Here is a 14,790-nt window from a genome sequence, read left to right as displayed (position 1 = left end):
ATTCTGAAGCTATCCATTATCTGACATTTTGTATAGGATATGATTTCTACCATGATTTAATTATCATCAAAGTGTGAAGTGTACAGAAAAGTAGATGTAGTTCCCAGGTAATGCTGGAGCTTGCACTGGGTGCAAAATTATTTCTGCCTATCTATTGAGATAGAATGTTATTATCTTCAAAAAGAGATTGAACATAGCTCCCCAGGATCAGAGGTGTGGGCCATCATGCCCAGCTAGAGTATTTTTTGTTAAGGAAGAAGAGAATGGTTATTGGATAGATAATTAAGATTTTTCTACAATGATGTAGATTTTAAGAATGTTTGACAAAGGAATAGACGGGTCCATGCTACTTTAAATTGCTCAAAGAGATGAAAAATTATTTTAGAAATTAGGAAATGAGTTATTATTTTTAATTATAGGCTAAAAATATTTTACCTGTTAATCTACAAAATATGTTCAGGTATTAAAAATTCATCAAGTAAATATTTAAATATTTGTGACTTTGACACATGCATAGCACTGCACTAGACCCTATGAAATATATAATGATGATATACATTACTGCCTTTCAAGAAATTTCTAAACAATAATTTTTGATATTATACTTTCTGCTTTATAAAGCTCCTTCACAGGTATTATTTCTTTTGAAATTCTTAACTTTGTTCATAAGGTACAGGAAATATTTACCCAATGGAAAAACTCAGAGTGGCAGACACGACTGATCTCTGCCCCTGCCTCTCTGACCTTTATTATTTCAATGTTCATTTCTTTGCTTGAGGGCCTTCTCCTAAATTGTGGAAGGCAGCTGTGTCCATGTGGTCAGCGAAAGTTGAAAATGCCTTAGAATTAACTTCCCATCCTAGCAGCTTTCACCCACTAAAGAATTCTAACACACACCCACACACATCCTAGCTAAGTCTGAGTTTTACACTATTTCCCAGAGTTTTCCCCTGAGATTATGCTCCAGGCTTTAGCAGTTGTAGCTGCTTGATACTGTACCCTTCAATGACTGCATTCCCTACTTTTTCTTCTTCACCTTCCACTTATGTTTCCTGCATCCCTTAGATAAACTATCTGCACTAAAATCCTTGTCTCAGATTTCTAGTGGTCCTTTCCACTTGGTTATTTCCCCCACTACTTGCCCCTTAGCTAAAGTGCTAGTTCAACAGGTGGTCACATGATTCAAGGCAGGCTACCTAGAATCCTTCCCAGGGAATTTTGTTCAATCTAGAATAAGAAAAAAGGAGCATTTTAACTTTTGTTTCTTTTTGTTTGTGCATCATCCTATATCCATTGTAACATTGTCTGGCACAAAGTAGACACTTAACATTTGTAGAATAAACTCAATCCTTAGAATTTCTTTGTTGCCAACCTGCCTTGGTCAACAGCTATAAATTTAAAAATGTGTGAAATCCTGTTGTTATAGCATGTCACAGTGTCATAACATACTATTGTAGTTAAGAGCATGGGCTCAGGAGGCAACTGCTTGAAATTTAACCGATGTGATTCTGCAATCTGTATACAGGTAAAAATGGGTGTTCATAACCCACTTGAATCAAAGTGTGAAATATGATATGTCAAGAACTATGTAATGTTTTGAATAACCAACAATAAAAATAATAAAAAAAGAAATTTAAACTCTGTCACTTGACAGTTATTTGTGCTAGTTGTTTCTCAGTTCCATTTTCATTCTTTTACTCTCTTGTGTACCACAGGGTACTGGCATCCTAAAAAGCATTTGCCAGACTCACTTGCCTACTGATTTCAGTTCTGCTAATGGAAGATTAAAAGGCAAGAGAAAGACAGAAAACATTTTTTCCCTTCTGACTTCAGCAGCCTTAGGAGTGTTGTTCTCTTCTATCCTGGATCCAGGAATGGTAGGGGCAAGGTAAAGGCTGGTTGCTGACTTCCTGAAATACACCTAGAAGAGACAGTTCCAATAATGCCAAATATTCCAAAAGCCTCAGAAGCATCACAATTGTGGGTTTTTTATAACACTATTTGCCTTTTGTCTTTTTATTGATAGACGGTAGCTTTTCTTGTTCCATATTAGTATCAACACAAATATCAATAATTAAAGTTACCTCTTTTTGCTTCTCCAACCCTAATACTTTTGTAATGATTCTCTCAGTAATATTTCTCTTTGAAATATCTGAAGTGATTTTTGTTTTCCTAGTTGAACACTAACACTGTGAGCTTAGGCAATTACTTGCTCTTTGCTTCAGTTACTTCTATACCACAAAGATAATAGTATACATATCTCATTGGTGTTATTTTGAAGATTGATAGTTTTACAATACTTAAAATCATATAAAACACTGTTAAATAAATGGCATTATATATATTCTACTGTTAAATATAAATGGACTGAGCCACAAAGTTCATAAAATCTAGTCTCTCTCCATATATTTGTTATTTTGTGCAGTTTACCTCCTGATCCATTCTTGACCTTACTGCTTATCACTGTTACTTTTTTTTTAACCTGTGTCCTTTTATGCCTGTCTTCTCTGTTGCTTCTCTTTCATGTCATAAATCGGCATGCATGCTTTTCAGTGTATTTTTCTTATTTGCTGACATAATAGGAACATCTTGGAGACCCATAGGTTTAAGTGTTTGGAAAGGCTGTAATGGTGAGAAGATACTTAGGGTAGGCAGCAGCAAATGGCAGTGGAAAACAATAGCTTACATTAGACCCTGAAGATGAAACCAGAATTTTTAGCTTGGGATGTTGAGGGCCTCGTGTAGGAGAAAGACTTGAGAAATAGATTCTTTTGCTTAAATCTTGTCATTAAGATTATTTAAAATTTGGATGGAATTTTTTCACTGGCTTCTATTTTTGAATTTTGAGAATAGATTTGGTTTTGGTCTCATATTCAGCAGTCTCAGGTTCTAGGATTATAATTACTCCATTCTTAAGATCTTTGGGACCCAAAACCCTCAAACAAACAAATAAGGGAATAAGACAGGCCTATAAGATAGGCCTATAAGATAGGCCTAAATATTACTGAATAGATAGAATTCTTCTATGTCTGAACAAGAGCTGGATCACTATCTAGAGAATTGCTTATACAAATTCCTAGTATGATTGCTTTTTTTATATATTTATTTTTTAATTTTTGGCGGACACAACATCTTTGTTTGTATGTGGTGCTGAGGATCGAACCCGGGTCCCACGCATGCCAGGCGAGCAGGCTACTGCTTAAGCCACATCCCCAGTCCCCTAGTACGATTGTTAATGTTTTCAATGAAGATCACTTCTTTAATTTATACTCTTTTAAAATTTCAGTTAATCCTACTAGATACAGAATAAACTTAAAAAAAAATTTGTTGTTGTAGATGGACACAGTATCTTTATTTATTTTTATGTGGTGCTAAGGATCAAACCTAGTGCTTCACACATGCCAGGCAAGCACTCTACCACTGAGCTACATACAATCCCAGGCCAAGCTCTTCTTTTTATTTATTTATCCATTGATCCAAATTTAAGGTATGCATAAATACATTTTAGCTTAATTAAAATTCTAGGATTATTTGAAAAGTACATCTGAAAATTTCATATTGTTTGTAAATGTTTTTCTAAATACAGTCAAACTACTAAGTGCAGGAACAAAATTAGAAGACAAAGTAAATATATTACCTTTATATCTATGTGTATTTACATTAGAATTTGCAATTTTAAGTCATTACCAAACTTAAGAAAAAAAAAACTATCATTGGTTTAACCTAAGATCAACATAGTACTAATATTGTAAGAAGCATCTGCCATAGACATGCTGGGACTCATTAAATTGCTGGCCATAAGCAGCCACTGAAATGCTTAGTCATGTCAGCTTGCCACTGATAAAGAGCTGTACGGGGCGCTAGCCATAGGCATGCTTATCAATGAATGGTTATAATTGATAGGGAGCATAGATCCATGGACACGCTCAAAGAACACGCCCAATTGCAATTACATCACCTCACTGGACATAACCAATGGACATTGACTTTCACTGGGTGTAACCAATAACCAACATACACCACCAATTTGGAACTGTATTTAAATTGCTATCCTGCCACAATGAAGAGGTTTGCTCCAAGGCCATCAGTCAGACTGGCCGCCTTGCTGTCCATCTGTAGACTGACTCTACCATTCCCTGATGTCCAGCCATTGGCTGGAGAGAACCACCAGACAAGGACAACATCTGCTCTTTTACTAAGAGAAGTCATGTGGCATGGGAGGTATTTTGGGGCTCGTGGTTGCCCTAGGATTGTGTGGTTTGCTTATAGTGTTTAATTAGTGTGCACTGAATGCTAGTTGGGGTGCTCCAGCAAACCCAACACTTTTTGCATTGTTTCTATTTGATGATTGGTGTAATTGAATATACGCTTTACATTTAAAGACAATCTCCCTCTGGGTAATTATTACTAGCGCCACGAGCAACAAATATAAAACAAATTTACCTTAATTGAAAATACCTACAAAAAAGTAGATAAAAAGTTATTTTCAAAATTATTTACAAAAGAATTACTTTCCTATTGTATGAAAGCAAGTTCTGCCATCTATAGCTAGATTTTTGTCCACTAAATGTCATGAAACTCTGGGAGATTCACATTGTCTTTTAGAATATTCAGTCCTTGACTACTTCAAATGTCATGTTCTAACAAGTCATTGGCTTTTTAAAAAAATAGCTTTGTTGGGGTGTATTTATATATATAATAAATTTTACCCATTTGAAGTATATGGTTCAATGATTTTTAGTAAACTTATGCAACCATCACCATAATCTAGTTTTAGAACATTTCTATCACCTGAAGACATTCCATTGTGCCTTTCTTCAGCCAGTTCCTGCTACCATTTCCAGCCCCGGGGGCAATCTTCTGCTTTCTGCTTTTATACATTTGCCCATTACAGAAATGTTATGTTTGTCTCACTTCTTTCACTTAGTATAATGTTTTTAAGGTTTATTCATATTATAGCTTGTATTGTTGTTTGTTTTTATTGATGAATAGTATTTCAATGCATGGATATACCATATTTTTGTTTATTCACTGTCCAGTAGTGGGCATTTGGGTTGTTTCCAGATTAGGGCTTTTACAAATAAGACTGCTATGAACATTTGCATTAAAGTGTTTTTGTAGACATTGGTTTTCATTTCTCTTGGGTAGATGCCTAGGAGTGTTTAAATTTTGAGAAACTGCCAAACTGTTTTCCATATGACTATAGCATTTCCATTCCCATCAGTGATATATGAAGGTTTCAATTTTTCCACATCTTTACCACACTTCTACCATCTTTTGATTGTAGTCATCCTAGTGAGAAGTGGGGGTGTCTACTGTGATTTTAGTTTGCATTTCCCTAATGACTAACAATATTAAACATATTTCACATGCTTAGTAATCATTAGTCATTGAAACTTTTAGTATAGATTAAGACATGGCATCTTATGTGCAAGAGGATAAATTTTTACACAGGCATATATCTAATACATATGTATTTATTTATATGTATTTATATTAGCACCTTAAACAGGATATAGCATGCTTGGCTCAATACAGTTTAATACAAATTGCTATTTTTACCACTTTATGAACTATAAAAGACCTTTACAACAACTCCACTTATCCTCATCTTTTTTGCTATTGTTGTCATATATTCTACTTCCACATTATACAGTTATTATTGCTGTATTAAACAGGTAATACTCTTTCTAAATCCACATAATTACTCTTGTTTGTGAGCCTTTTCTCCTCCTGATGATTTAAGATTATTTTCGTTAAGCAGGACAACTTTTTTTTGCCTTGAAACATCTTTTTTTTCCTCTTAATTCTTGAAAACTTTTTCCCTGGATATAGAACTCAAGGTACTTTCTCATTTTTGTTTCTAAAGCCATTCCATAGGCTTCTCATTTAAGAGTTGGCTGTCAGATTTATTTTTGCTTTCTTGAATCTCTCTCCTCTGGTTCCTTCTTCTTCTTTTCCTTTGGCGGGTGGTACTAGGTATTGAACCATTGAACTATATCTGTACCCAGTCCCTTCCTTCCTTTATCCCCTGCAAAGCTCTCCCTTGCTTTCCTTCCCTTCCCAAGGATTGAACCCAGGGACTCTCTACCACTGAGCTACATTCCAGCCCTTTTTATTTTGAGATAGGGTCTCACTAAATTAGTACTTCTCTAAGTTGCTGGGGCCGGCCTTGGACTTGTGATCCTCCTGCCTCAGCTTCCTGAGTCATCCTAGGATTACAGGTATGCACCACTGGACCCAGCATGTCTTTAGGTTTTAACACTTTGTATTATGATGTGCTTAAAAGATATATTTTACTAGAGCAGGTTTGACCTTTTTTATTTAGGTAGGAATAACCTCTCTAATAGATGGAAGGATAAGGAGCTACTTATCACAATCCAGTGAGGGATTCAGCAGTGCCTATTCTGTGTTGCAAAGTTTTAATAAGACCCAGATCACCTGTGGTTTATTCCTGTTCCTTAGATATTTATTGCTGCATGATATTTTTTCTTTTAATACAAGTTTTTTTAAAAAAAAATTTTAATGTAGTGCTGGGTATCAAACCCAGTGTCTCACATGTGCTAGGCAAGCTCTCTACCACTGAGCCACAACCCCAGCCCTTCATGACCTTTTGATTGAGGGTTTAGTGGTCTCTGACTCCTTACCCTTGAAAGACTGGAAAATTATTTTCATCAGGAATAAATCACTTTTCTCATGGAGATTTTATCTAGATTCACAAAAACAGTTTAATAGTTAAAAATAACTTTGTTTTCTTTCTAGTTTTTGGTACAAAGTATTGAACCAAAGGATGCTTAAACACTGAGTCATATTCCAAGCCGTTTTTATTTATTTTGAGACAGTCTCACTAAGTTGCTTAGGGCCTCACTGATCTGCTCAGGCTGGCTTTGAATTCTCAATTCTCCTGCCTTTGGTTTCCAAGCTGCTGTGATTACAGGCATGTGCAACTGTGCCTGCCCACATTTTTCATTTTTTAAAACTTGTATTTTCAGTTCTTCAAAAATACATTATTCAACTATATCACTAAATTTCATTTCTGAAGTGAGTATACAGTTAGGCCTCATAATCAGTGATCTACCCACATGTGGATGTGCCTACTTGATAATAGGCTTATCTTTCCTCACTGCCTTTAAAACAACTTGAAAATACTCAGCTCCAATCTAAGATTACTCTTTGAGGAACTGTGCAGAGTATTTTTTTCAGTTTATTCACCAACTATTCAACTGAAAATAACTATTTTATATGCTACTAATCTTGTATAAAGTAGACTTCATTTTGGCTCACTTTATGAGTTAATTAATCAATGATAATCACCATTGGGAATTTATTTATCGCTTTTCAGGGGAAGGGTCTACAAAAAATGTATATCATGCCAGGCACTGTGGAGCATGCCTTAATCTCAGTGACTCAGGAGGATTGCAAATTTGAGGCCAGTCTCTGCAATTTAGTGAGACCTGTCTCAAAATAAAAAAATAAAAGGGATGGGGAGATAGCTCAGTGGCAGAGCCCCCAGGATTTAATCCCTAGTACTGGAAAAAAAAAATGTACATATTATCCATTAGTATTTTCCAATCTGATTATGACCACAGATTATTAAAAGTATAAAATTTTTAGGAAGACTGATCAAATAAATGATAGGCATTCCAATCTAGCATATCATTTTAATACAATTCTGCAAGACTGACATTGTTGTAAATAAATTCAAGTTTTTCAATAGAATAGTTGTTTACAGGTAGGTATAGGATAGGGACAAACTTTGGAAATAGTGTTGCTCCTCATAATTAATTTATTACTAACAGCATATGTTTTATGATTTGTGAGATGCCGAATTAAGATAGTTTGGCAAATAAAGTGATATAATGATACCATCTGAGGGGAAAAGTTGTCCAGATAATTTTAATGAAAGGATAAGATGATGGAAATATTGTGTGATCCAGTTTGGTCTACATAATTTATTATGTTTAGCATCTATCAACTCTTACTCCATCAACCACCGTTTTAGAATAACTGGAATTAAAACTAACCAGTATTCTTATAGACACGTTATGTATATTTTTAAGTTTAATTATAATCACTGAACTACATAACAATTGCATAAGTTAAAATATGTTTATTTGCTCACATTATGATCACATACTGCCAAAATTACAGAATCATACAGTTTGTGAGTTGATACTTTAGAGATTATCCCCTGAAGCTCAATTTAGTTTTTCAATCGTAGGCCTAGAAATGCCAAGTGAGTGAACAGTTCTAAATCACAAGTTCTTATTTTTTTATCTTTTTAAAAATATTTTTTTGGTTGTCAATGAACCTTTATTTAATTTATTTATTTATGTATTATACATGGTGTTGAGGATTGAAACCATTGTGCCTCACAATGCTAGGCAAGTGCTCTACCACTGAGCCACAGCTCCAGTCCCTTTATTTATCATTTTTGTGAAGAAAAAATACATTTTGCATTTCATCATCTTTTAGAAAGGTGTACTGCCTTAATAAATATAGGGTGTTTGTTTTAAAATACGTAAAATTAATGTGTTCTTGGAAAAAATTAGTTTTCAAGTTAATTGAGAATACCACTTTATTTCCCTATTTAGAAATATCATAAGACTGGAACAGTGAAAAAGACCTTTAGTATTACTCCTTTTAGGACATTTCAGTTTTCTGATAAAGTTGTGATAGTATGTCAAATAAGTCATACTACGGTGAATCAGGCCTTGATTTTTTTTTTTTTTCTTTTTTTCTCGTTTTGGTGGTACTGGGGATTGAACTCTGGCCTCATGCATGGTAGGCAAGCACTCTACCACTGAGCCATACCTCCAGCCTAAGCCTTGATTTTTTTGTGTATTAATTCATCTTTTCAGAATTATATTTAGGACTAAGTTTTTCTTTTTATGCTACCAGATACTTTATTTTTTTTCACCAAAAATGGTAGTGTTCTATAATCAACAACCATCAAGATCTTAGTTAAACCTATTTACACTTTAATGTGCTTCTCAATATTACTACTTCTAGGCCAGGAAGTATAGCATGAAAGTGAAATCTTAACAGCAATGGTAAAAGTAGATTAAATACAGAAATGTTTTTCTTTTCTCTGCTATGATGAAGAATGGAAATTGGTATCAGCAGATCTGAGAGCAGTAAGGGAAGGAGAATCTGTTACAGGTTTCTCTACTTGCATGTGCTATATTTTTGTGTTTTCACACTGTCTTACCTCTAATACCTGTATAGGTGTCCAAATTTTTCTTTTTGATAAGGACATCCATCATACTGGATTAGGGGCTCATCCTACTCCAGTATGACCTTGTCTTAACTAATAGTATCCCACAATGACCCTATTCCCAATTAAGATTATCTTCTGAGGTACTGGGTGCTAAAAATTCAACATATGAAGTTTGAGGGGGGTACAATTTAACCCATAACACTTAAGTGAGCCTATCATCAATCTTGGCTTGCCTGATGGTCCTTTGTCTCTTCTAGGCATCAAGATTAGGGATTAAAAACCTTTCTGAAAAATAAGCACCTCAAACCCAACCAATTGCTAGTATAATTGAAAGGAAAAAGGTCTTAGAATCATGATTCTTATAAAATAGAATGAAATGTAGACTTCAGTTAGTAGCTCTGATTTGGGATTTTTTTTTGAGTTATTCTATTTTTTTATTAGTTGTTCAAAACATTACAAAGCTCTTGACATACCATATGTCATACATTTGATTCAAGTGGGTTGATTTGGGATGTTGAATAAATTCACTATTGCTTTATAGTGACATAAAAAGTTTTGAAACCAATTTATTATTGCAACACAAAATTCTCCAAGTGAAGTAAACTTTAGTAAATATTGGTACTGGGGACCCAGGAACTCTCTGCTTCAGAGCTATGGCCAGCCCCTTTTCAACAATTTTGAGACAGGCCTCACTAAATTGCCCAGGGTGGCCTCCAACTTTCAACTCTCCTGCCTCAGCCTCCTGAATAACTGGATTATGGATCTGTGCCACTGAACTCAGTAGATTATGACTTTAAAGTTAATGTGACTTCATTTTTACCGTGCTGTAAATGCTACCATCTAAGGTGGAAATCTAATTATTTTACCCTTTCTCACAATTTTCAGTAATTCCTTTGACTATAGGAAAAACTAAATTTCTTTGTAAACTGCCAGTCCAAAACCATCCTTCTAGTTGATCTCCAAATAAGTCAGGCTCTTTCAAAGGCTTTTCTGTTTATTTTCCCCCCTATTTAATATTCCCACTCCAACTGTAATCAAATGCTACTTTCATGGAAGGCTTCCCTACTTCCCCATGGTGTTAGGTAATTATTTTATGCTCTCATAATTGAACAATTTCAACAATTATTATGTTTTACTGCCCTTTCCTATTTTTGTCTTCCTCTACACTGTAAATATTCCAAGGGCAAAGGCCATGACACTTCATCTTTATATTTTCACTGCTAAATTCATTGCTTAACATATTCAGTAAAGAGTTCTTGAGTAAATGCCCAATTCTTATATAAGCACAACTTATATTATAGCTGCAATTGTCATTTTGTAGGTATAGAAGATTCGGCAGACACAAAAATGTTATAAATTAAGGATTATGACTAATAAAATTCTTAAGATCCTTAAAACAAGAAAATTCACGTATCTTTTTGAAAAACTGCCACTTTTTTTTTTTTAATTGTGGTAAAACATACATAAAAGTCACCATTTTAGCCATTTGTCAGTGTACAATTCACTGGCATGAACTGCATTCACAATATTGAGCAACCCCTATTCCGTCATAAAGGAAAAATACTTTAAAAAAAATCTATAGTTTTTATTAGTAAATCTGGGTAAAGAATTGCTGGATCTGACGTATCACCGAGTATGATTACCATACTCAAACCAAAGAGGAGCATGCAGTTTCAAATGCAAGCAAACTTACTGTTAAAAACAAGACAAAATTAAAAAAACCCATTGAAACTGTCAGTGCAATAGATAATAGGCCAAAAGGCTGGGGGCGGGGAAACCTTCAAAACTAGACACAACACAGAAATAGTTTACTAAAGGGTCAAAGTCCTACCTTAGGGAAGGCAGCTTGTGAGGCTGGTAAGCAGCAAGTTAAGGCAGCTTGCAGGAGTCTAAAATGTTGCTGTACATAATTTGACGAATGTATGCAACTGGGGGTGAGGCAGGGTGAAGCATCCATAGTTTTATTAGATTTTCAATTTTTTAAAAACTGTCACCTTAGAAGCCTGAGTCAATGAGCAAAGTGAGGCGGCCGCCTGGGCCCCGACCTCCACGCGCGCGCTGAGGACTGGGGCGTGGGCCGCGGGCCCCCGGTTCGCCCCGTGGTCTACAGCCGAAATCCGGGACAGGCCGGGGGGCGGGGCGAGCGGGGCGCGGGAGGGCGCGCCCGTTCACTTCCTAAAGTTTGACACCTGAGACAAAGAGCCAATGAAGGGCGGGACTTCCCGAGGGAAACTCCCTCGGCGGGAAGCGCCTCACTTGGCTTTTTACCACCCTACGCACAGGAGGCGGGAGCAACTGCCCTCTCCTGCGCCTCACACTCTGAGGCTTCTCGCCTTGTCTTTTGCGGGTCTACTCAGCCTCAACGACACATCCAAGGGGCTGAGAAAAATCGGTCCGCAGATCAAACTCCTCAGTCTCCGCCACTTACTGTTTTTTGAACAGTGCTAGGGAGACTGCAGGGCCGCAAGGGACTACAGCTCCCAAGAGACAACGCTGCAGGGTCGAGCTGGGACGTAGGAGAGAAAGGACCAAAACTGGTTGGAAAAGGGATAAGACAGGCTTCCGCCTTTACCTTAGCGTCAGTAAGCCCAGATGCCGCCGCCGGGCCCTGGAGAACCACCCCCAGGCTCCTGACTTATTACTTTTAAATCTGGCGGGGCTTTTCCTCTAGGGCCAACCACTCCTCCATTTGCAGTCCTGGCCAATCACTGTCAGGCCCGCCATTTTTCAAACCCTTTTCCTGCCGCCAATCAGGATCGAGCAGTACATTCCTCTTCTGACCGGTTCTAACGGGTCTGGGAGTTAACGACCTGGGTGACCCACCGAACCTGCTAGGCTGGAGAAAGGGGGACGGACCTAGAGAGACACTGACCAATAGGGAGACGTCTTGGGGAGGAGGCGGGGACTCCCCGGGTTTGAATAATCGTACGAGCCAATCAGAGAGGTGGGGGTGTGGTCTCTGGCGGCGCTCGTCAAGTTGCCGTGGCGCGGAGAACTCTGCAAAACAAGAGGCTGAGGATTGCGTTAGCGATAAACCAGTTCACACCGGAGCCCAGGGGAGGAAGCTTCTCTGTCTGATCCGGCCGCTCTGCGGGTCTCTGAGGAAAAGCTCCCATCAGGCAAGAATCCCCCTTCATCTCTTCTGGTTCGTGGGCCTGTCCTTCCCCCTTCCCTCAGAGCCCTCTCTTGTGTCTCGGAGCCGTGACTCCTGGGGTCCGACCTGGCGAGCTGAATTTGGGGTACTGGCTGGTGAGGGCCGGGGCTGCCAAGGGCGGGCGGGGTCGGGTGTCGGGGCAGGCGGGAGGGCGGGAAGCTCCCCCGGGCCCGGTTCCAGTAGTTTTTGACTGTCGGTCGCGAGGCGACTCGTCTGCGCTAGGCTCGCGACGTAGAAGTCGGGGGACATTTCTGTCAGGAAAGGGTTGCGAGGGCGCTCGCGGCGTCCCGGGCCTCGGTGAGGGGCGGGCGGCGGAATCCGGCCTCGCGGAGAAACTTGCTGACCCGGCGTCAGGAGTCGCCGGCCGCGGCTGTGGCGGCGGGCGGAGGCGGCTGGGGAGCCGGGCGCGGCGGCCGCCTGCCCGCGAGGAGGGGGGCGCGGGCCGGGTTTGGGCGGGAAGCTGCACCCCGCCAGCGCTGCTGCGGGCTCCGCGCCCACCCGCCGGCTTTCTCCACGCCAGGTAGACGGCGGCTGCCACCATGGGTAAAGGAGACCCCAACAAGCCGAGGGGCAAAATGTCCTCGTACGCCTTCTTCGTGCAGACCTGCCGCGAGGAGCACAAGAAGAAACACCCGGACTCTTCCGTCAACTTCGCCGAATTCTCCAAGAAGTGCTCGGAGAGATGGAAGGTGAGGGCTTCGGAGCTGAGGGTTTTCAGGTGTTTTGGGGCAGGCAGCTAACAACCTTGATGACCCTGGCGTTTCAGGCAGCAAACTTCAGTGTTTCACTGAAGCGACGAAAGCACAGAGTCGTTAACTAAGGAAATGTGATCCTTAAAGATGCTCTTAATCTTTTTGGGGGGTCTATAGCTTACAAAATTGCTGTGTTTTTACTCCTCATTCTATGCTCATAGACCATGTCTGCAAAGGAGAAGTCGAAGTTTGAAGATATGGCAAAAAGTGACAAAGCTCGCTATGACAGGGAGATGAAAAATTACGTTCCTCCCAAAGGTGATAAGAAAGGAAAGAAAAAAGATCCCAACGCTCCTAAGAGACCACCGTAAGTTTATTTTAAATTGGCCAAACTATCCCTTAGATTTTTACTTTTGCTTTATTAACCCTGTTGCTTTCTTTCAGATCTGCCTTCTTCCTGTTTTGCTCTGAACATCGCCCAAAGATCAAAAGTGAACACCCAGGCCTGTCCATTGGGGATACTGCAAAAAAACTGGGCGAAATGTGGTCTGAGCAGTCAGCCAAAGATAAACAGCCATATGAACAGAAAGCAGCTAAGCTAAAGGAGAAATATGAGAAGGTATATTGTGTTAGTCTTAAAAAGAGGTTAAAATGAGGTAAACATTGTTTTTTTAAAAGTATGTTAGATATGAACTGGAGAAAGTTGGGAAATTCAGGCAATCTTATGTTAATGGTCATCAGTTACATTAAGAAGAGCCTTAATGGAATTTGTCCAATTAAGCAACAAGCTCATTGAGGCCTTCCTTCCTTTGACTGAAAGCAATGTTTATAGCACTGTGAAATTTCCTACATATGTTCTCATTTGTAATTAGATAAGTCTGTTTTAAGAAGTTGGAGGGCCAAATATTTTGTGTAGATGTATTCAGAATGTGAAGTTGGCAGGGAAATGTGTGATGTAAATGAATATTGGTAGCGAAAGCACTCACTGACCAACTCCCATTTTTTACACCATTTGGTTTCTGAAAGTCTAAAGCAAACAAATATTCCCCAAAGTAAGGTAGACTCTGAATACCTGTGTAGACAGCTATCAAGGTTATTGGTCAATAGTTTTAGATTTTTTACAATGAAGTGGTTTTTCAGAGTTGAGTAATGACACCGGATGTTGATCATATTATTTTGACAATATTTCAGGATATTGCTGCATACCGTGCTAAGGGCAAAAGTGAAGCAGGAAAGAAGGGCCCTGGTAGGCCAACAGGCTCAAAGAAGAAGAGTGAACCAGAAGATGAGGAGGAAGAGGAAGAAGAGGAGGAGGATGAAGATGATGAGGAAGAGGAGGAGGATGAAGAATAAGTGGCTGTCCTGTAATGATGTGTGTGGAGTGTGTGTGTGCTCAGGCAACTGTTTTGCTAAGAATGTGAATTCAAGTGCAGCTCAACATTAGCTTCAGTATAAAAACTGTACAGATTTTTGTATAGTTGCTAAGATTCTTTGTAGAGAAAATACTTTTTTAAAAATGCAGATTGTAGCTTTTTGAAGGGCTACTACATACAGTTAGATTTTAAAGCTTCTGATGTTGAATGTTCCTAAATATTTAATGGTTTCTTTAATTTCTTGTGTATGGTAGCACAGCAAACTGATAGGAATTAGTAAATTTTGGGTTTTTTAGGATGTTGCATTTTGGTTTTTTTTAAAAAAAATTTGTAATAAAATTATGTATATTA

At 38.6% G+C, this 14,790-nt stretch overlaps 1 protein-coding gene across 5 annotated transcripts; it reads left to right on the top strand.

The window, feature by feature from the left end:
- Window positions 1-12,178: 12,178 nt before the first annotated feature.
- Hmgb2 (high mobility group box 2) lies at window positions 12,179-14,790 on the top strand. 5 transcript variants are annotated; one of them, XM_005325507.5, is made up of 5 exons: window positions 12,179-12,339; window positions 12,895-13,063; window positions 13,288-13,433; window positions 13,511-13,685; window positions 14,258-14,790. In XM_005325507.5, exons 2-5 carry the CDS (start codon window positions 12,914-12,916, stop codon window positions 14,417-14,419), a joined length of 633 nt encoding a protein of 210 aa, XP_005325564.1. In that variant the 5' UTR covers window positions 12,179-12,339; window positions 12,895-12,913; the 3' UTR covers window positions 14,420-14,790. The 5 variants fall into 5 exon arrangements, with proteins under 5 accessions (XP_005325564.1, XP_021582183.1, XP_005325565.1 ...); XM_021726508.3 differs by having other exon boundaries at window positions 12,184-12,339; window positions 12,899-13,063; XM_005325508.5 differs by having other exon boundaries at window positions 12,192-12,365.

The sequence above is a fragment of the Ictidomys tridecemlineatus genome, chromosome 14 (assembly GCF_052094955.1).
Source record: "Ictidomys tridecemlineatus isolate mIctTri1 chromosome 14, mIctTri1.hap1, whole genome shotgun sequence".
Taxonomy (NCBI): Eukaryota; Metazoa; Chordata; class Mammalia; order Rodentia; family Sciuridae; genus Ictidomys; species Ictidomys tridecemlineatus.
This window is presented reverse-complemented; position numbering and strand designations above follow the sequence as displayed.